We start from the raw sequence: 24,716 nt of genomic DNA on the forward strand, positions 1-24,716 counted from the left end.
ACCCTTCACAGACACCTGCTGTACCAATCCTGCCTGCCTCATGTGTTGCAGGAAAGGAGGAGCTTTTTGGGTTCAGTGAATCAGGGCATCTGCTTGGAGACTGCACTGCAGGCAGTCCAGCCAGTCCTTCCAGCTTCTGCCTGGCTCTGGAATGGCTCTGTGCAGAGAGGTTTTCAAACACTGAGATTGCACTGGCTTTTCAGGGGTGCTAGTGGTACCTGTAGGTAGGATTCCTCACTTGAGTAGAGAGGATGTTGATGTGTTTGGTGCTTTAGCTGCCTTGAGCCCAGGAGCCTGTACACAGCTCTTGTTTCACAGCAGTATTTGGGCATCCAGGATTACTCTCAAGGTGGTTTAAATACACCTGCACCTTGATGAGCACATGGAAATTTTGCTTAGGTAGCATCTAATTGTAAAGTCATGTCCTGCTTTGTCTGTGTTTTACATTGGGATCCTTCACAAAACTCTCACTTGGCAGAGGAGTCAGGAGGTCTTCAGTGTGTTCCAGGCAGCAATGCTCAGCTGAGGCTGAGCTTTATGAGGTTTTTGATCTGCCAGACCTGAAGCACAGCACTGGCTGCTGAACTATTCTGCAGTTGTTTTCTGTTTTAAGGCAGCTTATGGCAAGCAGCCTATGACTAGATGCTCTGGAGGTGAAAGGTAGAGGTGGCTCTGGACTGTGCTGGCTTCTCTGGGAGAGGTTCAGCATTACAGGTCTGGGTCTGGGTGCACACTCTTGGGCAGTTCATAAGTGTGTAGAGGCATTACAGCAGTGCTTTAGCTTGTGTTGTGGTCTTCACTTGCCACTGTACCCCTTTTAAGCTCATCTAATGAAGTCCCTGGGGCAGTCGCTGTGGCCCTGCTGAAAATAATTTCTTGTCTGCAGCCCCATGACCTTCCCCCACCCCTGCAAGACAAAAACTAAATGGAGTTACCCAGAGAATGGAGAGGAAAGGGGGTGAAAGGCTGTCGGGTGAGCCTTTGGTCTTCCTCTGAAGGAAAGCATGAAGCTTCACATCAGTAAAACTAGACATGGAGCACCTTCCCCACTTCTTAAGCCTGTTGGCCTTTTGGGTGCTTTGGCCCTGGTGGTGTTTCTCACTCAGTCACATGCTGTGCCATGGGTAGGGAAGTACTTGATTCAAAAAAATCAGATGAAGATGCTCTGCAGTGCAAGAGTGAGAGCATGTTTGCTTAAGAGGCCTTCCTGGCAATGCTAACATTTATGGGTATAATGATGTCCACCACCTCACAGATTGCACAGACGTGTTGGAATTCTCTTTATAATGTTGTTTTTTGGTTTTTTCTTCCTTTCAGTCAAAATCCCTTTCTAGTGGCTGCATTTGGAGCTTGCTCTCTCACGAGGCAGTCTAACCACCAAGCCTTTCAGAAATTCGGACGTTCAATGACAGCCTCTGACATGGTTTCAGAAGTTGGAACAGCTTTTAACAAACTTTTTGAAACCTGAAGCCAAAGCAGCAAAGAAGAAAAGAACAATGACTGCAAGAGTAATTACATGTACCGTAGAATTTACATAATGCACCCTTTCAAGTGCTGTAGCAGCATTGGTATGTTAGGTAGATTTTTTTTATTTTTAAGAATAGAAAAATATGATTAATGTAGATATTTTTTAAGAGTTTGGAATACAAAAATGTTTTGGCTGAAATAAGCTGTAGTTGCAGATCTGTTATAATATAATAAAACTAAACTGAAAGTATTCCTCTGTTCTTTTTGATAGTTATTGAGCAATAACTAAAGTGTGAACAGCAAAAAAAAAATGCACTTGATACTTAGATAAAATTCTTCCACCAGCTCAACTGAATTTCTTGGATTTCTCCAAGGTTGTCACTTGTCATTCTTAGACCCTCTGTCTAGAATTAGCTATTGCACTTCATTTTTTGCTATGCTAGTAGAGTAAGAAGCAAAACGTAAGCCTCTTTGGAAAGGGAATGCATGAGAGTTGCTGTAGATTTTGAATGTAATTAGTTGCCTTTTCCCATTCCCGGTCCTAGAGGCAGCATTCATGTAGACAAGGCATCCCTTCCTGCAATGTCTTGTTAGTTTTTTTTAAAGGTTCCCCCTTGGCGGAATAAAGATACGCTATAGGTATCTTGGCAGTAAAATTCATTAATAATTAGGCTTACCTGGAAAAGAAATAAATTTGTGTTTCTTTATCTGGTCTCGACTCAGTATAACGAACTTGTGAAATTGTCATTTGGAGAGGTACTAGGTGGGGCACGAAACTCGGTGATACCCAGCAGAACTGGTTCAGCTCTCAGTGATCATGGAAGAGTGAAGTGCTTCTAAAATTCCAGCTGCCTGCTGGGTTAGAGCTCGGAGCAGCCCAGCACACAGATCTGTAGGTGGACAGCGATGAGCCAGCGGGAATACAAGTTGAAGGAACAAAAGGCAGCCCACGGCTCGTACCTGTGCCTTCAGGGCAGAGTGCAGGCAGCATGTGCTGCAAGTCAAAGGTAGAAACAGAAATAGGGTGGTCAGTCTTTGAGCTTCAGGTGAAGTACTTAGTATTGCAAAAAGCAGGAGCTTTTAGAGCAAAAAGCGTAGAGGCCTTTACTTGATCTTTGCAGGACAGACACTGATCTGGTGCGCTGGCAGAGCAGGCAAGCATTAGGTGTAAAGCAGAACTTCTGTGGGATTTGCACAGGACCATTCCTTAAATTTTTGGAGATTCAGTCAAAGTATGTAGAGACTGAACATGATTGGAGAGGGAAGCAAGTTCCTGCAAAGAAAATTTAAATGGGTGCTGCCCTTGACCCTCCAACCCAGCTCCAAGTGTTGCTGCTCATTGTAGTGCCAGAACAATGATGAAACGCATCCGGTTCCTGCAGTGGATGTTGCCTTTCAGCACAGCCACCCCTGCATTCCCAGCTGGAATGTGGTGTCCCAGACCACTCAGACTGTTCTCATTCCTTGCAATAGCTGCCTGCAGAAAGCACCCAGAATCAGAAAGGCTACTCCAAGTATTTTCCTTCAGCCCTTAGAGTTGGTATTTATGGATGCACTGTGACTACTACCTCACCCTGATGCATTTTTCTTTTTCTTTTTAAACCAGTTACCTATTTTTAAAATAGGATTTGAAGTGTTTGCTTGTGTTGCTCTATGAGGGTTCACAGACTACTCTTAAGAAATGAGGTTTTAGTGTTTAATTTAAGCAGTTTTATAAACTGTCTGCATCTTTGGGGAAAGTTAAGCTATTATTTCCCCCCCTTAAATGTATTTGAGAAACCTGACTACTTTAAAATGAAATCAGAAAGTTAAAACTGATTTTAAAACAGCTACTGCCTTTAAAATAAGTGATTTTTCTCTTGTGATTAGAATATCAGTGGTATTATACACTAACAGAGCTCAGTACAGATTTCAACTTGCCCTGTTGGTTTTAAAACTACACAGAAGTTGTAACTCTGTTATTCACTAATGTATATGAATTGTTACAATTTTTAAACATTCTGGAAATGTAGCAGTTTCTTTTGGTAGGAAATAAAAATAATAGCAAATTGACTGGACTTTGTTTGGTGTGTGCTGATCCCATTTCCCACAGCAGCTGAGCTGCTGCTCACCATTAGCTCTGTTTTGCTAGAACAACACTGCCACGAACAAATGTACAATAGCAGCTGTGTCAAATAAACACCTGTGCCCCAGTGCTGAATGAAGAGACACCCCACTCTTCTCTGGAAGTACAGATAATGGAGAAAGGGAGCAGAAAAAGAGCTACACATTTTGGTCTCAACACTATAAAAGAAAGCCTTTATCCTTTTGAACAGATACTTTGAAAACACAAAAGTGCCTTGTAGATGAACCCATGTTGTTGGGTCTTATGTTTTTGTAAATTGATTTAAAGAAAGTGGAGGTAGCAGGTAAGTGCCAGCCCTGTATCAACACAGGCCCTAGAACACAGGTCAGCTCAGGTGTCAGAGATCTGCCCACAGACACAGCAGCCACGGCCAGCAAAAAGTAACTGAACAGGTTAAACTTACTTTATACTAATACATATACATCCTAATTTTATCTTCCCAATTCTGGTGAGATCCTGAGCATGCTAGAAACCCAGTGCTAGAGAAATCTCCTTGTATTCTGTGCAAAAGCAAACAGAAGCACCAAGCCTTACAGGTAACTGGATACCATATTATTACAGGTAAAGGTTTCACAGGATCAAAGAAGCACCACTGCAGTAAGGAAATACTTCAAGGTTAAAAGTATCCCCCATTCCTATGTCTGAGAGAAACCGAACTGTCAGACCAACAGGCATAAAACGTGTGTGTTTTCACCTTAAAGACAGGCCTAAGTTCTTGCCTCTGCCTTCACTCTGTTTAAACTCTGTCTCGGGTCAGCAACAGGGGGTGAGGGCAGGTGAGGAGCCTTTGGGCTGGGGCAGTTCCTGCAGCAGAACACACCCATGCCTCGTGGTGTTAAATCAGTGCAGCTGCTCCTGTGCTGCCTTGCATTCTGGATGCTCCCACCACCTGTGCTGCAAGCCCTGTATTTATTTACCAAGTACTAGTGCCAACAGTTTTGCTCAAATTACACGCTATCATTTTTAGCCATTCTGTTCAACAGATTTTATTTTGAAAGAATTAGTATTTACAACAGTTGCTGAAGTAGCTGAAATAAAAAACAAGTCCAAGGATGAAGGATCAGCTTTTTTTCTCAGTCTGCTTCTCTGTCTGGCCTCCTTCCACAATTTCCCAGGTTGAAACAGCAGCTCTGTCCTGTAAGAGAAAGTAAGCAGGTCAGTCCTGCCCAACTGGATCACAGGTTTTTTTAACCAAGATTCACTCAGCAAAGCTATTCATCCAATTGAGCAAAAAAGGTGGCAATACAATCTCACAGGAATGCCACTGCTACTAATAATGCTCAGAGTTGTAAAACAAAACTAGACAATTTTTCCTAGCTCAGAGGGAAGAAATACAGAGTAGAAATGTCACCTCTTCAGCGTGGAATGCTGCAGTGGGTGCAGCCTCTCACATGAGTAGCTACACTCAACTCATGAAATCGTATTTTCAAGTCTCAATGGCTCATGTTCCTGAAAAAATCTCAATACATACAAATATATTGCTAAACATGTTTCATCTGAACTCAGGACAGAAGCCTGTTGGTTTTACTCTCTGTAATGTGATACTGTCATATTTTTGAAAGGCAATATTACAGCTAAATTAAACATTCTATTTAGAACCAGCTGTTTGATTGCAATGGTTGAAAATGAAAGTTAATCTGAACATAGACACACAACAATGTTCCATGAGAGCAGCTGGAATTGTTGAATCTTTTTTTACATGCAAATGAAAACTTTTTGATGCCTAAATACATTTTACTTGGTACCACAGGTTCCAAGCATGCCACAATGACAGGAAAAGACATGGATTTTTTTTAAATCAGTCTGTTACAAGATATGTAACTTCAGCCAACATCCTTTGCAATGAGCAACCTGACAGAAGAAACCAGACTAGGGAAATGACAAGCTACAACCTGAAGGAGAAACTATCCTTTCTACAAAGCTGATTTTTAAGAAAATTAAGCTTCTATTCAAGCCACACCCTCCCTGCCCTGCCTCCAACCAGGGGGATCCCAGTCTGCACTGGATGGAGCTGAGGCTTGTCTGCTTCATCTGTTCTGCTGCTTTTCCACCTGCACATGGACTTTAGAAGTTGCTGGCTTGCTTGAGCCTCACATGACAGAGGGCAGCATGCTGGCATTAATGCATGTAGATGAGAGGTTCAAACATTTTGTGGACATGAGGGCCTGGACAGAAATGAGAAATTCACGTAACTTCCTCAAGCAATTATTAGGCAAGCAGGACCCCTGTTAGGTGCTGTTTTATCAGGGCATTTTTGGCATCAGCTGACCCAGCCAGGCAGACTCATGCTGAGCAAGAGGGTGGGGAGAGCCCTGCTTTGTGTAGGCTGTGTCTTGTTGCACATGTGCTTTGGTGAGCCTGTGTGAGGAACTGCAGAGCTGCATCACTCAGTCTGCAGGACTCTTTGGGATCTGCAAAAGCAAGGTATAAGCTAACTTCACAACATGCCTTCAGCTACTTCCACAGTATCAGCAAAAAAAGCAGGAGTTCAGCTTTGGGTGCTTGCTCTGTGTGTGCTCCTAAGTGCATTTGTGCTTCGTCTTCTGGAGCAATCTAGTCTGGGATAGATTATGCTGAACTTCAGGTTATTAAAATTTTTTTGAAATAAATGGAATGGTTTGAATCCTTCAAGCTCAAGACTAATTTGTGAGGTTTTTAAATGTAAATCCCCTTAAAAACAAACCAAAACAGATCTGCAAAAGGATGGAGGTGGAGCTGCAGCAGGCTGCTTCCCCAAGACTGTCTCAGCGTAGTTGTTGCATTTGCAAACTTGCTTGACAGGTGAGTGTAGTAGGGATTTACAAACAAGTTAAAGGCAGCAGATGTTGCAGCTTCCCTTTCCTTCCACAGGTGCAGCTCACCACCAGCACCACGCTCTGCCCTCAGCCCGGTTTTTGCCGGCACTCTCGCTGTCATCCAGGAGAGGAGAGCCCTGACAAGGGACAGCCCTCACGCTCGGCAGCGGGAGCGGATGTGTGCTGACACTCCCTGATGTCACTGTGCTTTCCATCCTCCCACTGGTAAAATGATGGAACCAGCCTTGCCAGCATCAGTTCCCAAGGAAAGGAAAAATGAACAGTATGAACTGGATGGAGGGAGAGAATGTGGAGGATTATTCTGCACTCAAGGAGCAACACTGACCCTCGCCTCACAGAGGCAAGAAGGGCAATGACCAAGAGAACTGGAAGAAGCAGCACTTTAAAGAAGCAATTCAGGTCCTTGGAACCAGGAGAAGGCAGTAATGCCATAGAGGGTCTTCTCTCGAGCCAGAGATGCCATTGAGATAATGGGAAAGAACACTGGCATTAGGTGTAGGCTAAAAGTAGAAAACAGGATAGAGAGAGGAGCAATACAGGAATCGGGCAAAGTCCCTGTGGCTCAGGAACAACTGGAAATGAAGCTGCTGAAGATGGAAGAGGCTTTCTAATGAAGACTTATTTTTGGTGGGGAGTGTGGGGTAGGTAGAAGGAAGGCATTATTTTCACAACTCTGTTTACTTTCCAGTTCCTTTGCAATCTTTTTTTAAGACTGCACACATTCCTCACACCCTTCCTTCTGGATTGAACTTGGGCAAACTTAGGGATTTCTGAATAACATGAGATTTTCATATTATGAGTGCCTTGCATGGAGACACGAGGCTGAGGGGGAGCAGAAGAGAAGGCAGCAGTATAGCCAAACAGGGGCTTGACTTCCAGCTCCTGCTCTGCAGTCACACAGGGAGCAGGGCACCACACCACAAGCTGATGAAGGGGAGTGAAGGACAAAAATATGCGTTATCTTAAAAAGTGACTGAGCCTCACAAAGGGGTTACTGTCTTCTACCTTTATGTGGATTCCAAAGGCAGCAAGGTCTCCACGCAGACTGTCACAAGCCTCCAAGAGGGGCTTTCTCTCCTGCATTAACTGCTTCCTCTTCTCCTTCTGCTCCTGTTTGGGTTCCTCGGCTCCTGCTGTTTCCGGCAGAGCCAGCGCGTAATGCCGGACCTTCGAGCGGAACCTCACCAGCTCTTCAATGACATTGGAGAGCACTGCAGACTTGTCTCCTCCCACAGCCACCTAGAAATCAAACAGGGCTTTACAAACATCTGATATAAAAAAATCAACATCTGATATTAAAAAAATCAACCCCATATCCACAGCAGTGTGAGGCTCTATCATCTCTCTTGGTTGTGCACCTTCCATATATTGGTAGGATTAAAATGTCACCATCTCACTAATGCTGGACAAAAAGTCACAGTGGGGTCACACTTGGAAATAATTCAGCATATTCCTGCACAATAAAGCATTTACCTTGGAGCACAGTGCTCTCACATGAGCACAACACACAGCGTAACCCAAGTGGGGAACTTATCTCCACAGGAAATCTTGGATATGCCAAAATGTGCGTAACTTAAAAAGGGATCTGACAAGTTAATGTAAGAAAGGCCTGGCAACAGGAATCCAACACAGCAAAGGAAGCCTAGCCACCAGTTCAGACAGTTCCTTGGCTATAAAAGTCCAAAGACACAGAATACACCAGCCCCTTACTCTGTCTTGGAGTTCCAGACCACCTTCAGGAAACACAAATCAGGAGAAGTATGTTGGCTTTAAGTCTCCAGTCCATCCTATCTCTTCTCCTTTCATCTACAGAAATCCTTCCCATACCCACAGAACTTTCATCTGACCCACCTTACCCAATAATAAGTTTCAGCCACTCAAGAAAACCTGACAGAAGCAGCAGCTACTGCACACAGGGCGTGGATATTTCCTGGCTGCAGCCAAGCCCCTTCCTCCCCTCAGCCACTTCCAAGCATCCCTGGCCCCTCTGGCTTGGCAGGAGTCTCACTGGTCAATGCCTCAGGAAAGGAACAGACTCCTCCTCCTGCAGAGTCCTGCTCCAACAGCTGCCAGGACAGGAGCTTGGGAGTTGGCTGAAGAGGAAGGCCACTCCTCAGCACTGGCACAGCCAGGCTCCTGATCTCACCCCTGGCAGAGAGACCTTCCCTGCTTCTCATTAGAGGCAAACTCCCAAGGGGGAGCAAAAGGACAAACCTCCAACAAACAAGAGAACCTCACCACAGTGTTTTATCACTAGGACACGAGAGCAGGAGCACAAAGCACACCAAGGCCATGGGCAAAGCTCCTGGCAGCATCATCTGGGAGCAGAAGGGCAGCTGAGTAATTAAAGCCAGAAGGGACTGGGTTTAGTCACCAAACAGCAGGATGGAAACGAAAGGGAGCAGAGCTTCAGAGGTCACAGACAAAAAAGAGGAGCTGGAGGAGGAAGTGAGGGAGAAGCTGTTGAAGGTAAGAGTGTGAAATGCAGTGAATTCCCCAAGCTTTCAAAACATGCAACCACACTAAAGAAAAAGTTTATGAGATTGAAAAAGGTAATAAATCTAAGTGTCAGAACGCTCCACAGTAACCTGTGGCAGGATAAATACTTAAATACAGAAGGGAAAACCATGATGATGGGAACAAGAAACATGCCTCTACAAACACCACTGAAAGAATTCAAACCAGGCACCTGGAGTGAGAGCCTTCAAAAGGAGGAGCAGCTTTAGGAGATGAACCAGTCTGCCACATAAAACAGCCTCTCAGGGCTGATCTCAAAATTTCTGGCCCTTGCTTATTCCACAGATTGGCCCCAGCTGCACCTGCAATACACTCAACACTCTGGACTCTTTGGGAGAGCAAAAGCTTCCCAGCTCTAAAACAGGCACAATGGTTTTCACTCATCACCTTTCCAGATGGATTCATCTTACCTCCCTGTGGATAAGATCTTCTCTTGCCAATGCAGAGGGAGAGACAGGCTCTCTTACTGTAATACAGCCACTAGACTGAGATGAGCCACTCCTCAGCATCCCCACTGATGACTTCAGAAGCACAGGCAGCCACACTAGCCTGATTAGCTGAGATGAATCCCAGCCCAGGAGCAAGACAGACCCACAAGCTACATGCAAACATCCAAATGAGGGGGCCCAAACACTGCTGCCTGTATCCTCTGCACTGTTAGCACAGCAGTGGCCAGGCCAGGCAGCCCTGTCCCACACATGCCAGCACCCACTGTGGTCAGGGACTGCTCCTGGCAAGCTGCATGCCTGGGGCTGCCTGGCTAAGAGGCAAGAAAGGCTGGATGCTGAGCTGTTCTGGCTGGTCTCAGAGTCAGGGAACAATCCCTACACCATTTTATTTACTAAACTGTGGTAGCCCATGGACCTTTCTGATAAAGACTTTGACAGATTCATTTACTGGAAGCTGAAAGAGCAGAGGAACAGAGAGGAGTCTGATGAGCTGCTCCTTTCTTCCTGCTTATCTCAGACCAGCATCTTCTGCTGATCCTCCTGCCACACAGAGAAAGGGACTAGCACAGCCTAAAACAAAGAAAGGCATTCAGATACTTGTTTCAGCAGAAATATAGGTGCAGCAGACGCCTGCATGCAGACAGCCCAGAATCTGGAGGAATGTCTTTGCCATCCAGCTAACAAAAAATGTAAGTGTTTAGTATGCCACTAAAATTAACATGCAAACTACAGGCTGTGAGGAGTAACACACAGCCAAATCACATCCAGACACTGTTTTGAAAGTAATTTTGTGACAAAATCCATGGAGACAAACTAAATAAATGCATTTACCACTACACTGCCTGATTTTTGGAGGATGAATACTGTTATATACATTTTCTTATTCTCTTCTCCCCTCCCCAAATTAACAGTTCTGTTTTGCAGAACAGTTTCTCTACAGAAAGTTTTCCACTACTTTGCATTCAGCTCCATATTTGAGGAGAAGAGCAAAGAACAACCTGCTATTCTCCAACAGTGAAGTCTCATTTCAAATGCTTCCATACACTGGGATATCACCTCCAAATTGACGACTTTCTTTCCTGTTCAGTACATTGCTTTGAACTGTTTTTTTTCAGCTCTCCTTTTTTAGCTCTCCCCATTCCTATCTTTCCAAAAACTAGTTATGTAAGGGCCCCATCCCCAGCTCACTGTCCTCCCCTCTCCATATCCCCCCCATGGCTCAAGGCAGAGCAGCCCCTTCCCCTGGCTTTCTGCAGAGGAGTGGGATCCCTCACAACTGCAAATATTCACACAGCTATTGAAGCCAGCCTGGATGCAACCATCAGGAAGAAGAGGAAAAGCTGGGGAAAGCCAGAGACATTACAGGACAATTTAAATGCCTCCAATGCCTTTTTCTTGTTTTGTTCCTCTGTCTTTCATTTCCACAGCAAAACTGGTGCAGAAATCACATGGGAGTACTTCCAAGAACTAAAAAGCCCACACTTTGTACCACCTGCTCATATACTCTCCTAAAACATCACAGGAGAAACTGCAAGCAGTGCAGAAAGGTTTACTAAAATCATAAATAACTTTGTTACATCTGATGCTTTCAGAAAGCACTCTATGAAACACAGGGGCTGCTACCATATCATCGAACACATAGAAGAGGTATTTCATTACCTGTCTTTCTCCAAAGGACATCCCAAGGGCACTGAAAAAGCCTTCAATATAGGAAATAATGCTTCCATACACAACAGAGCTTCTAGGAGATCCAGCATCCTGTTTAGAAAACACTCAAAAGAGATTGTCCAGTCAATACACATTACAGAGCCCAGCATCTCTCTGCAGCCTAGTCCACAAGGGAAAACTACTACTAATTATAAAGATCTACCTCCATCAGGAACTCCTGCCCAGACAAGCAATCTTACAGAGATACAAAAGCACCTCACAGCACAAAGGGAAGGGATTTAAGTAAACAAGGGAAGGGAAGAGCTTATCGCCAGCCTGCGCCGGCAAGAACAGATGTGAGAAGCTGCCACACATTACATGTGTGCAGTAAATTAGAACTAAAAATAGCACTTCTGGGCATGAAAGGGCTGTGTGTATAGAAACAAAACAAAAAGAACAAAATCCCACATTCACAGGCACCTATAATATAAAAGATGAAAAACAAATTCTTTGAGTATCTTATTGATTTGATCCACGTGGAGACCACTTTGAGACAGTGTATGGCATTTTGTCATGCCCTGGTAGCACCAGCAATCAGCAGCAGCAGCAACAATAAAATAAAGATTAAATGACAGAATGAGGAGCAATTTAAGGGACTAACCCTTGCCTAAAAAAATAAGAGTGATGACATGCACAAGCAAATCAGCAGCTGGTACTGGATTTTATCTGACATCTTCCTTAGGGCCTGAGATAAGCCATAATCTAAAATGTATAGGAATATCTGAACTGGGAGGAGCTGGAGCAGGGCACTGGGAGAAAGGAACAGAAGCATGACATCTAAGCTGAGAAATGCTTAGCAGGAAGGCTAAAGAGAGGCATAAGTAGTTATGTGGATTTACTCACAGTTCTTAGGGAGAAAAATTACACTCATGATAGAGAGGGAACACTCCAGACAGCTGGGCTGTACCCAGAAAAGCTCCACTACCTCAACCAGAAATCTGAGTCAGGTGCCCCACAAATATCCCATCCCATTCTCAACAAAACAACTGACAGGAGGAATTCAGGGGGAACAAGCAGTGACTGACAAAATGGGGTAGCTGTAGCTAGGAGTGGCAATGCCATTACAGATCCCTGCTGCAAAGTGTTTCAGGTCAGGGATCCGCTCAGAGAGTCAATTTGTAAAGATAAGGCTAAGGACAAAATTTAAAGCCAATGCCAAAACAGGACCAGAGCAAGGCAGGATTTCTAAGTCAACAGGCTAATTCTCTCTTAAAACCAGTCATTACCATGTACACAACATTTATTTTACTACACAAACATGGTGAACATGACACCATTACTCAAGGAGCACAGCAACACGGGTGAGGTGCTCACCTTGAGTAACAAAGGGAGCTGCTGGTAAATGGAAAACCCAGAAGTGCTTCAGATAGTGTTTATTGCTCAAGTCTTGTCCTGACCAGATTTTTTCTTTGTATCAGCATGAGAGATCTTAACAGGGTCTTAACTTGCCAAAAGCCACCTGAAGACAGACTGATGCTGATGCCAGTTACAGGAGACAGCAGAAGCCACTCAGTCCCCAACGCTGAACTCGCCACCACAACTGTCCAGTGCACCTGAGGCTGCTGGCCAAAGCCCCTGCAGCAACCACCCCCCACCACTTCCCAGTTTAGCTTAATTTCTCTGCATGGATATTAAGCAAAGAAGCAGGGTAAGAACACAGAACCAGCACTAAAATTAGCAGCATGTCACAACAGCTTTAGGACTTCCAAAAGCCTTAGGTATAAATAATATAGGGCAGCAGGAAAGAAACATCCTCTGGACACAACAGAGCACAAAACAATAGCCATGCACAATTCCTGTGATAGGGTCAGGACATAATGGGCTCCACTAAGGTCAAAAATTTATGGAGCTTTGTTTCTGCTGGTATCTTATGTGAACAATAAACTAATCTGTCTGCATTAAGCAGTAGGACAGTGGACAGCTGTCATTTTCTGATCTCTGTATCCTAATGGGTTACCTTAGTAACAGCCTTAAGCTGTCTGTTGCCATGGTGAATGAGGTCCATAATTGCTGCAACAGCCCTGGAGGTGTCAAAGTCATCTGCAAACGCAGCCTTCACGGTTACTTTTGTGTTGGCTAGCCTTCAAGAAGAAAAGGTAACATTTGAGATAAGACAAACAAGATGCCAGCAGTATGCTGAATTCATCAGCCATTCAGCCAGAGGGAGTCATTGAAAGGACACTGCCATCTCCTTCCCAGCTGTCCTGTGATGGGCAGTGCTGCACTCATCAGGGAAAATACATCTTTCTGCTGTGAAGGGAAAAATCTTTTGCATGTCAAAATCCTAAGTGTTATCCATTCAATAAATATACATGGCTAATCAGAGGGGCCAACAACAACAGAGCAAAGTTTGCCTCAAATAATTTAAAAACAGATGGAAAATGAGACTGATATTAAGCATATCAAAGATCTCACTGAGTTTTGGTTTTTTTCTCCAGCAGCCCATTAATCATGCTAACAGCATGTTTCTCTTCCAAAGGCACATCACAGGCAGCTCTCCAGTGCCTGGCAAGAAAGCTGTCCTGGGGTTGGCCAAGAATCCTGTTGTCAGGATCCGACTCAGAACCAAGCACTGCCTCCTCATCTCCCAGGGGAGCCCAATGCCAGTCCCAAGGGATTCCACTCACCATGGCCCAGGTGGAAAGGTCCACTGGGAATATTTGTGTAGCAGTGCCAAAAGCCATGGGAACCAGCACTGATCACCACAGAACCTGCACCACCAGCTGCAGCCACTGGGAGAGGGAGATGAGGAGAGCAGCAGGGATACATGGAGAGCTACAAACAGCTGCTGGCAGCATGCTCCCACACACAGCCAGGTGAACCAGAGCTTGACAGCACTGGCCCAAGGATGCCATTTACCAAAAAAGTCCAAGGAGCAGGGGAACCTCAAGCTGTCCTAGCATCTCTGGGACTGTCCTGAGCCTTATTTTGCCTGTTTCTGTAATTTTTTGCCTGGAATGCCTACCTCCCCTCAGATACTGGATGGCTGCTGTTCTAATACATTCTTCCCAACACTCTTCCCTGCAAGCTTACTCCTCTCCACTGACTACCTAACACTTTGCTAATTAAGAGCTTTGTTTCATTTTCATTGTTTTTACACCTAGGAATACACAAGTTGTGCCCTCCCACACATCCCCCACTGATTATCCATTTCAACTTCCTCATGCCTCTCAGCTTTATCTTGCACTAACAGAACTCCTGCAGACTCCTGCTGAAGGATTTGCTTTTGCCAAATACCACAGCTAGTTAATGCAACTGCACTTTCCCGTAACAGGCTCCAGTGTCCCTTGCAACCTACCAGTGCAGCCACAAGCTTCCCCATCAGTGAGGCACCTGAGCCATAAGGAAGCTGCCTCTCACCTCCACAGCACAGACTGTCTCCCCCCTGATTCTACAGCCAGAGTTGCCTGCACTAACTTTGCTTTGTGGCACTCAAAGCCCCTCCTACCCTGACTCCATGCTCTGCTCTCAGCTCTGCACCCAACACACAGCTCACCTCAGTCCTGAAGATCACCTGGTTTTCACAACGGACTCCAAAGGATTCTCGTCATCATTGTCAGGGTAACAAAAACTGTAATTGCTTCCTTCCCTGTGACATCCCTGCCCATGGCCAATCTCTCAGCAGCCCCTTCTCTCCTCTGCAGCACACCACAGTGCCAGCCAGCCTGCTTACAAATCCACGTGCCCAAGGTGTGTCACTCTCCAGTCACCCTCTTTCTTCTCAAATCACCACTGCCCAGCTCTGCTTACGAACTGGGGAGCCTCACAACTGCCACAGCTTTGCCTCCTACACCACTCACCAGGGGCAAAGATGCCTGTGTTAGGACAGGCACACCAGATAAGTAACAGTGATTTTAAAAACACAGTGAACTGAGTATAGCAGACTAAGAGCAAAAACAGCAAGCTAGAAAGAGACTTTTTGTTTTAATTACCCTTGGTTTTTGGGGTGGGAGGGAGGACTGCTGCTTAGTCCTTCTTGTCCTGCTTCTTAAACAGAACCCTTGAGTCTGTCAGCAAACTATTGCTCACATAATCACAATCTTCTAAGATATGGGAAGGGCACTTACCTTTCCCACAATATGTCTTCTCTAACAGGGTCACACACCAGCTGTCCTTTTATATAAGCATTTGCATCTCTAATAAATGAGGAGATTGCCTGAAGAAGGTTCTTTGCATCTTCCATGCTCTCCTCACTAAATTCTACTGCTGAGAAAAAAGAAATCAAGGCATTATGATGGAGAGAATGTTGTCTGTCATACATAAGAACAGTATTTGGAAACAAAGGAGAAGCTTGTTATTATTTGTATAGCAAACTTCTTACAATTAATTGCACATTTAATTAAAAGCTCCATTTTTCATGCACACCAGGTGGATTAAATCAATATAAAAGACGATCACTACATATGACAAAGTATAACCTACTGGAACACTTATCAAACTGATTCAAAAAGTTGAATCTGGAAGTTTACTGATGCAATCACTATTTAATTTTAATTTTTTTCCATTATTGAATTTCTCTGCAAAGTCATCAATCCAAAGCATTAGGATTTAATATACTTCTAAGCGTTCTAGTTATGGCAACACGTACCTCTAATTTTGTGCCTATTCTAATTTAGGTAGACACAATCTGTATTTGGAGATGTCCAAAGAAGCCTAACCCTCACCACTGACTCTGTTTAAAGGGCTGCCTCACCAACATCTAAAATCAAGATGAACTTAAAATTTGTGGTGTAGCTCCTGAACAACTCCCTCACAACATCAGAGCTAAACTGACCATACTACTTTGAGAAAGCTATTTTTAGAGAAAAAAACCAAATGGCTTAAACTCATAAGGGCACGTCTAGGATGGGATTTATCACACTCACACGTATCAAAGCCTCTTATGGCCACTGGAAAGAAAGATAAAACCTCGAGGTAAATGACTCCTTGCATCCACAGCTGAGCTCCACTTTACGATGAGATGTGCCACACAGGAACCCTACAGAGCTTCTGTTCCACCAGCCACAGTAACATCAGCCCTACCACTAACAAGGCATCCATGCACACAGACATCCCCACTGCACCCAGGCAGACCCTACCTTTGGCAGGCAATTCCACTTTGGGAACTTCCAGAGTCCACTCCTGCTGGCAGGAGTTCAGCAGGCTCCTCTCACCTTGCTTGTACCCTGTGAAGTGCAGGTGTGCCAGACCAGCTCACTGTCACTTTTACTGGGAATTGCTATCAGTGAGAGGCTTTTTTTAATTTGTACAGGAATGTGCAATTATCTGTAGAAAAGCTTTTGGAGCCCACATAAGAGAGCTCACCTGACCTCAGTGGAAGCGGTGTCCTTAGGACAGGCCTGAGTTTGACTGCACTCCTTCCCCCAGGATCACACCAGACCCATCCACAGCCAGAGCAGCATTGCTTCACTGCTGTACACCTGACCTCAGCAATATGGTACATCCAAACTACAGCTGCCAGCACGTTCCTAATATCATCAGCACTGAGCATCACCCATCGCTTCCACAGAAATCTCACCTCTGCTCCTGCCTGTGGTGCATCCAGCTGCTTTGCAGAATTACCCAGTGCTGCCCAGACAGACTCTTTAGATCAGACAGTTCTACCAAGAGGACAGATGTAAGAGGGAAAAAGCAGCCAGATGTGAGATCCAATCTAATTTCTATTAGCCTAATTCCCAAGGAAGCCTAACTATTTAAACAGACTTTACACAGGATTTACCCCAGTGTAACAAAGGCATAAGTCTGGACCTCTATTTGTCAGATTTTTCACTGCCTCATTAAATCAAGCTTTACTCAGTTTTCAAACAGACCTCTATAACACAATGAGACACTGAGAGTGATCATTTATATACACTAGCATTACTCAACTGATTAACCTGCTTACAAGAATTCTGCAAGGAATACTTGATAAAAGTTTATCCTGATGAAACCTACTTTCGTTCAAGCCATTCTTCATCCCCAGTTGAGGGCATACTCCTAAACCACTGCCTGCAGGCACTGCAAACCCACAACGCAGCACAGGCAAGCCTGGCCCTATAAACCTTCACTGTGCTCCCCACTCCTTCCCTCCTTCGCCACCGACAGCATCACCAATGCATCATCAAATTACAAAACATTTCTTTATTAGCACCAACCAGTAATTACACCTCAGAGCGGTCAAAACATTGTAGTTCACTCAGGTTCACAAAATCACCAGAGCATTTCTGGTGATCAGGAGAACATTCTGGAGACAGAACCCCACTGCCCGTGGCCGGGCTCACAGGCCCTGTGATTTATCACACTGCATAAAGTGAAGCCACTGCTGAAGAGATGCAAGAGGAAAAGTGCTGCCTCACAGCAGGGTCCCACAGGACTTCAGAGATGGCACCTGTCCTTCCAAGCTGCATCCAGAAGCAGCTGGCACACTGGTCACCATGCTGCTGCCTCGGGTACCTAGGAAAGATTTTCCCAACAGCCCCAGATGTGCCACAGGGTGGTGACTCAGGCCAAGAAGGGAACAGCCAGAGGCACCAGCCAAAGCAAAATGCCCAGATAATCACCACTGCCCCCAGAGCTCAGCTTCACCCCGAGCAGCTCTGCCCCACCACCAGAGAGGCAGAGAAGCAGATGAAGCAGGGAACCCCATGCAGAAATACATTATGGAAGGATGATCCAAGTCTCTTCTCTCTGACTTTTCTCCTCTTCCCCACAAGCAAGGCATGCTGCTTTATCCTTCCTCTGACAATGATCATCACAGGAAGGGACTCCACTCTCATGAAACACGTGCACCTCCCTGCACTCACCCCTTTCAAACCCTGCCCCTCCAAGGCTGGGCTAGTCTGGAGTCACATTTGTCTCTATTTGTGCCTGTTAGCATACACAGAGACAGGGGGGTAGCCCAGACAACAAAAAAGGCCCATTCCAAGCCAAAGAAAACACATTATCAAGCATGAGCCATTCCCACTGCCAGCAGCTGCCCCCATCCACATGCCTACAAAGACCTTTTTTTACAGATTTAATCCAACATTTGTGGTACCACCTGACCCACAAACCTGGATTTTATAAAAGGCTTTCTTCGGCAGATAGAAATGGCAGCAACCATCACCCATGTGTCTAGGCTATAAAAACCTTTTAAGAAACAAGAAGGTGCTTGGGATCTCACTTAAAATAAAAATACCAGCAGACAGCAAGATGAGGAGTGCAGTAAACTTAAGTTTAGACCAAAGTGAATACTGATAGCAGGGACACAAGCTGACAGGCAGCACAGTGAATACCTGGCTCAGCAGAGACCAACTCTGGCTCTTTACTGGGCACATGGCCTTGTAAGGTGGAGGTGGGAAGTGCAGACTTCTGAGCAACCCTTACCTGCCAACTGGCTTATACTCTGATATCACACCAGCACATCCTTTCATCAAAGCCACCCACATCCACACAGGTAGCACTCTTTTTTTACCTCAGGGGGTGTTTATCCTAGAAGTAATGCAAAAAGCACAGGCTCAACTGCAACCAGCTGACAGGGAGTGAAGAAAGCCTGCAGGCAGCTCTCCATTGCAGGGCTCCAGTGCCATTCCTTGTCCTGAGGCAAGGTTAGAAACTACCAGACATTTAGCTCTTGCTCACATGACAAACATATATATGGTAGTGGCAGCAAGTGTTAGTCTTTCCTCATGTTTTAAACACGCAGTTGTTCATGACCCCCAAGTGCCCCCAGCCAAGGAGCCACCTAAGTGTACACAAGGTATTTCATCTCCTAAAAGGAGCAACCAGTCAAGTGTGCCACTGCCCTGCAGCATCACCCCAAAACAGCCAAGCATGCCACCAATCCTCTGCATTCCCAAACAGGATGCTGCTCTGCAGCAGATCTTCAGCTGGATGCAGCCCTCTCTTTCTGTGACAGTGGCAGGGAAGTTAATAACCACCTCTCTCTTTACTACCCCATGCTTTGAAATACTGCAATTGCTCAATTCCTGATGCCTTCCACTGTCCTAGGAGAGGGAGGATCCACCAGGAAGATCACATGGGTGGCTCCTGCAAGGCAGCTAGCAGTATGAACAAGCAGAAACACTTCTCAGTCCAATGACTGGATGACTATAAAGCCTGGCAGCACACTGCACACTGACAGGCACGGGCAGTGCCCCAGAGCCTTGGCCAGGCCAGCTCACAGTCACACTGCTACAGGTGCTTTATCCAAGGCAGACAGAGGCCCACTGGACACCACAGCAGCTGCTGCCCATGCTCCACTACTCCTTTGCCATGCCAGGACAGCCAACAAGCCAGGTGATCCAGCAGTGGTTAAGGAAATACTATCTGCTTTTGGTAGGTCCCAATAAACTGGTAGGAACACAGACATACGAAAACCTCTTCCAGCTCAAAGTAGCATCTACCTGCTGGAAACACTGTGGTGTACACAGGGAAGCTGACAAAATCTCCCCACTAGCAGAGAGATGATCTGCCAACTAAGGTGTTCATTAGGTTATCATGTGCTGGTCTAAGTGAATTGCACTGCACCACAGAACTGCCTGAACACTCAGGAACTCCACAGGACAAAAATGATAACACAGCAGGGAGATAAAAAATTACTAGCCAGCCCTCGTCATACCCTCTACAGGAATATAAGCCACAGCTCCATCTAGATACATCTCCAAAACCAGCTGATCGTGACTGCAATACACGTAACTACAACAGAGGCAAACCAGAGAGAGAGGTAATTCATTAATTTAAAATGCAATTAACTATGAGTCACAACTAAGCTCAAGAAGGTATTTAAATGAATGGTTATGTACTGTGCCCAGTAAAGACAATTTTCTAAATGTTAGCCAAAGAGCAGCCCCAGAGAGCACCACCAAAACCCTTCCACCCACAGCACTCCAGGAAGCACACAGGGAGCTGGCTGTGGGAAAGGCGTGGGGAAAGCCATGCAGGGAAGGGGCTGGTCCTTACCTGAGCTGTATCTGCCACGCAAACAAAACATTCTGAATTGATCTGATGAGCATTTCTCCAGGAAATCCTAAACTCCATGCACAAAAAGACAGCTTTAGCATGATATCAGTTTCTTCAGGAGCTCTTTCACCCCCTTGGTTTTCAAACTAACACGACAAACAACGCATCTCTGCAATTTAAGACAGGCATAAAACCTTTAACACTGCTTTAAAACCTAAACTAAATAAAATTCAGTTCCATATAAGATAGGTGTGCATACATATATACAAGATATAAATATACGCACAATGTCCAATAAGACAGTGAAAATTACTTTGCTGGTACAATCAAACATACACTGTAAAAACACCTTTGCAAAAAAACCCTAAAATGAAATTATCAGACTAAGTGTGGGATACAATCTTACAGAGAGCAAAGCTCCTGAGTTTTGCAAACTTTACAAATACAAAGATTTATTGAAAAAGAAAATAAGTGCACTTTTTCTACAGGACTAGAATATGAAGAAACATAGGGAGTGAACATAATAAATCTTAGCAATATAAAAAGAGTTATCTGTGTTAATTAGGAAGCCTAATAAACTCCACTCTAATATTTATCTAGCTTTACAAATAATTTACTCCAGTAAACTACTAGTATTACTACTAGTACAATTAATTTATATTAGTAATATAATGAGCTCTTTAAATGTTTGGAAGGTACACTGATAAAACATTCAATCACCTCCAACCTGCTCTCAGGCAAGGCTGGACATTGCGATAGATTGGTAGATTGACTGTGACTATTGCACTTTTGCTTTATTTTTTTTTTCACCTGCAATTATTTTTTTTAATTTGCAAACAGGTGAGGATGACTGAAGTGCCACAAAAATCAAAAATAATAAGAAGACAGTACAAATGATCAAACATGGAAAGTGTCATTTGCTTAAATCTCACATTTTTAAATAAGGCTTCTGGTACAAGACTAAACCAGCCTGAACAGTGGAAAAGCATCAGCAATGTGCTGTCTCTCAAGTGAAAACAGAAATAATTGAGGCAATCACAATCAAGAAACAGTAATACTGATTGTTTTGGTAGGTGTTCATTTGTTTGTTGTGGGTTTTTAAAATAAACTGGATAGAAATGAGTGCACCCCATATGCACAGCAGCTTTACACTAATATACAGAGGTAGAACAATATGAGTACAGTACAGAAATCAATTCAAATTTGGGAAAGGACCATTCAAACTAGAGAAAACAACTCTGCATTTCTTTTAAAACAGAGAACAGATGAAGAATCACAGCTCTTTGAAAGCGGGTTGCTTGGCCCTGTGTTATCACAATCTCTCTGATTTTCAGGGTCAGAATTAAATTTTTTAATTAATTCATTTTAAATTAATTTTTTTTTTAATTAGCTATGAAAGAAAAAACTGGAGTAGGGTACAAGGGGAGGGAAACAGGGCAGCTGGATGTAGAGGATGGGCTGCTGTGCCCAGGTGACAGCCTGGGATGCAGGTGGCAACTGGCTGGACCAAGGGAAGATCCTGGACAGACCTCCCATCTTTTGGCACAGGCACAAAACCCTCCATGTAGGGTTTAACTTTCAAGGTCAAGGCAGCTGTAGAGGAAAAAATTGTTTCACTGGACTGAAAATCACTTTTCAGGAAAGATTAATGCTTGTTACCCATGTGTAAGGGCAGACATGAAAAGCAGAGACCGACAAGAAAAGAGAGACAGGCCTGAAATATTTGTTTCCTCAGCACAAGCTGTGCCATCATGGAGGATGTGGAGAGGAACATTTGACATGCTGCTTTTAACTCCATGCACTGCATTTGTGGTCATCTCTACACCCTGTCCACAACATCTGCTGAGACTTGTGAGATTTCTGTGAAAATTGTGAGCTCCAGGGAAACAGGGCTTAACTGTACCCAGACAGCATCAGAAGACTTAGGAATAAAGCAGCTCATATTGAACCTCTTTTTAAAGGGATTTTAATTAATTTTTTCAAGAGGACAAAGGGGAACACATATGCCAAAGCAGTTTCCCAAGCTTTGTTTAAAGGAAGGAAATCACCCAATTCCAGCAGTAGGCATCAGCCAGTGTGGGAGCCACCCCAGCACCAGGCACAGCTGTAGCACACACAGCTGGCAGAGAAACCCTGCTCTGGGCCACACCAAAGACCTGGGGACACAGTGACATATCACACAGCCATGTGGCTCGGGGGTATCAGAAGGCAAAGCTTCTGTGCATCAGCAAGGCCACCTTATAAAAAATAATGGTAATGGGAGAGACTGCTGCAATAGTGTGGTTCAGGATACCCTGAAGCTTCCTGACAAAACACTGACACTATGCCCCATTTCACCTAAAGAAGGACTAGGAAAAACATCCATTTTTTTCCAAGTCCATGCTTTTTCAAAGCATTATTAAGAATAGACCAATGAGAACCCATCTCTACAGAACAGAATCATTCAGGTTGGAAAAGACCCCTGAGACTGCCAAGTCCAGCCACAAATCTGCAGTGCAGGATTCTGGTACTGGGCACAAACTCTGCTCCTACACTCTCAGCTCAGCACGATCCATTGTTATAAGGAAATCATGAATCTGAGCAGGTATCCTTCCTCCAGATCCACAATAACAGATACATCTGTACTAGAGAAACACAGCAGCACAAGCACACACTCCAAAGCTTTCTCAAAAGAGGGCTGTGATTAATATTTACATATTATAAACCTACAAACTTGCTTCAATTCAAACAAAGAAATTACCTTAATTGTTATGTAGTTTTTTAATGACTTTGACATTTTTTCTTGACTTCCTTTAACATGCAAATGCCCTATAGTAAAAAAAAAAAAAAAATTAATCAGGATAAACAAGTGTGCTTCTGAATAGGGAGCAAATGAGAAAGACTGCACTGAGACACTGTAAATGTTGGAGGCAGCATATGCTATAATGGATACATGCCAAACATTTCAATGTAATGGGTACATTTTTCAATAGCTTTGCCTACAGTCCTGCACACATCTCCATCCTAAAAACTTCCACTGGGTGAATTTTAAAATACAGACATTTAAAACATTAAAAAAAAAAAAAACAACAAAAAATCCCCACCACTGCCATGAGTCTCCCTGTTCAAAATTGACAATAAACTGGTAAAAACAAGCAAGTAAATAGTTTCAGTCTTCACAAGTACCTTACCTGTTACTCTTGACTTCCCAGAAGTATTTTAAGAAATATTTTCCAGTGATCTAGCATTTAAAAATCCTTAAAACTCAATCTTCTGTACTTACTACTTGCTGATGGCTGTTAACATTATTTTTTTACCGCGAAGTTTTATAGCACTGGTTCAAAATATCTTAAATGCAAAATGAATTTTCTACAGATTCTCAACTTCTCCAGACTTGTGAGACTGAGAAAAAGCAGGGTGAGGGAGGGATGCAGCTACAATACCTAATTTGAATTCGTTTATTTTAAAGTGTGATCTCTGAGCATTGCTAGAACATTCAATAGTCACATAGATCACTGCTTTGCAGGGCTGTAGCACAGGAAAAAGGTAGTAACACTGCATTTAGGAGAGTATGTAGAGCTTGGCTTTAGGATTGAAAGCTCTGTTGAAGAAATACAGGAGAGGTATAGCCTGAGGTTGCCTGCTTCCAGGTCTCACGCACGTCTCATTCCAGGTCTCATCATGGCAGCACCACTGATGGAAAACACCAATTATTCACAGCACCAGAGAATGGCAAACATGCTGCCACTGAAAGACTACTCAGCATAATTTCAGAAATGTTGTTAAAAGCCTTAATAGGCTTCTCCTAATGAAAGAGTAATTCTGTAAGTTACCAACCACCCACAACTAACGTGAGATTTCAGGCACTTCTCTGACCTGCAGCATCTAGCACTTAATCATACTTTGAGACAGATTTTTAAGCATAAATTTATCTTGCTCTGTAATACCCTACCAGCACTGCATTCTTTCACATTTGGCAGCCCAGTGCTACCAATGCCTCAGAGTGCAAGGACAACGTATGATCGTGCTCCTGCTTTTATGAGTGGTGACAGAAGTGGCATTTCTTGCTCAGCAACCCAGCAGCTGTCTGCATTTTGTGCTACTCACTACACAGAGCTGCTTTGCAGCCTTGCCCGAAACCCTCTTGCTTCCACAAGTAGATAAAATCCCCATTGCACTCATCTGGATATGAAAACAACAAGCTCAAGCCTGATAACTGGACCTGAAAAGCTCCTCGTTTCACTTCTCAGCTATTTCTGATAATGATTCAAAGCAAAAGGAACTCACCATGGGAAGTCCTACCCTTACCACCTCAAAATTTAATTTTGCACAACATACTCTATGGAGAGTAGGAATGAATCAAAATATCTATTGGTGCAGAACCAGCTACAGTAGCTACCCATGATAAAAAACCTTGCTTTAACAGTCTGTCCTGTCTGCTAGCAGGTGAGGCCACTTTCACCACTGTATCATTAAACCTGGGACACTCAATAAGCATATTCAGGCTGTCAGACTCAGCTGGACACCTGCAGCTCTTGGGACTCAAGTAAAACCCACAGCCAAAATTCTCCTCGGAGAAGGGGAAGAGCCTGGGTAAGATTACTTCCTCTCTCTTTTGCAAAGGCATTTAAATACTGACTTAATTAACTTCAGGCAGACAAGCTTAAAAATAGTTGGACTGTGTTTTCCTAAAAAGGTACCAGTAACATCTGAATTTGAATTAATACTCCTCTTCCA

At 44.1% G+C, this 24,716-nt stretch overlaps 2 protein-coding genes across 13 annotated transcripts in view; one reads left to right on the forward strand and one right to left on the reverse strand.

The window, feature by feature from the left end:
* The window catches only part of NAXD (NAD(P)HX dehydratase), a 50,808-nt gene extending 47,289 nt beyond the window's left edge, over window positions 1-3,519 (forward strand). For 6 of the 7 annotated variants that reach the window (XM_064407799.1, XM_064407796.1, XM_064407798.1 and 3 more), the window contains one exon: window positions 1,318-3,519. In XM_064407799.1, coding sequence (XP_064263869.1) covers window positions 1,318-1,468 — 151 coding nt within the window. In that variant the 3' untranslated portion in view covers window positions 1,469-3,519. The remainder of the gene's footprint in view (window positions 1-1,317) is intronic. The other variant, XR_010355637.1, reaches the window with a different exon arrangement.
* A 1,043-nt stretch (window positions 3,520-4,562) lies between these two features.
* Window positions 4,563-24,716, reverse strand: part of CARS2 (cysteinyl-tRNA synthetase 2, mitochondrial) — a 35,440-nt gene continuing 15,286 nt past the window's right edge. For 3 of the 6 annotated variants that reach the window (XM_064407801.1, XM_064407806.1, XM_064407807.1), the window contains 7 exons: window positions 22,741-22,808; window positions 20,001-20,067; window positions 15,149-15,287; window positions 13,039-13,162; window positions 11,034-11,132; window positions 7,414-7,647; window positions 4,563-4,727 (listed from right to left, as the gene is read on the reverse strand). In XM_064407801.1, the coding sequence (XP_064263871.1) occupies window positions 4,653-4,727; window positions 7,414-7,647; window positions 11,034-11,132; window positions 13,039-13,162; window positions 15,149-15,287; window positions 20,001-20,067; window positions 22,741-22,808 (806 nt within the window). In that variant the 3' untranslated portion in view covers window positions 4,563-4,652. Of the gene's footprint in view, window positions 4,728-7,413; window positions 7,648-11,033; window positions 11,147-13,038; window positions 13,163-15,148; window positions 15,288-20,000; window positions 20,068-22,740; window positions 22,809-24,716 lie in introns of those variants that run through there. The other 3 variants (XM_064407803.1, XM_064407805.1, XM_064407804.1) reach the window with 3 other exon arrangements.

This window comes from Passer domesticus, chromosome 2 (assembly GCF_036417665.1).
Source record: "Passer domesticus isolate bPasDom1 chromosome 2, bPasDom1.hap1, whole genome shotgun sequence".
Classification (NCBI taxonomy): Eukaryota; Metazoa; Chordata; class Aves; order Passeriformes; family Passeridae; genus Passer; species Passer domesticus.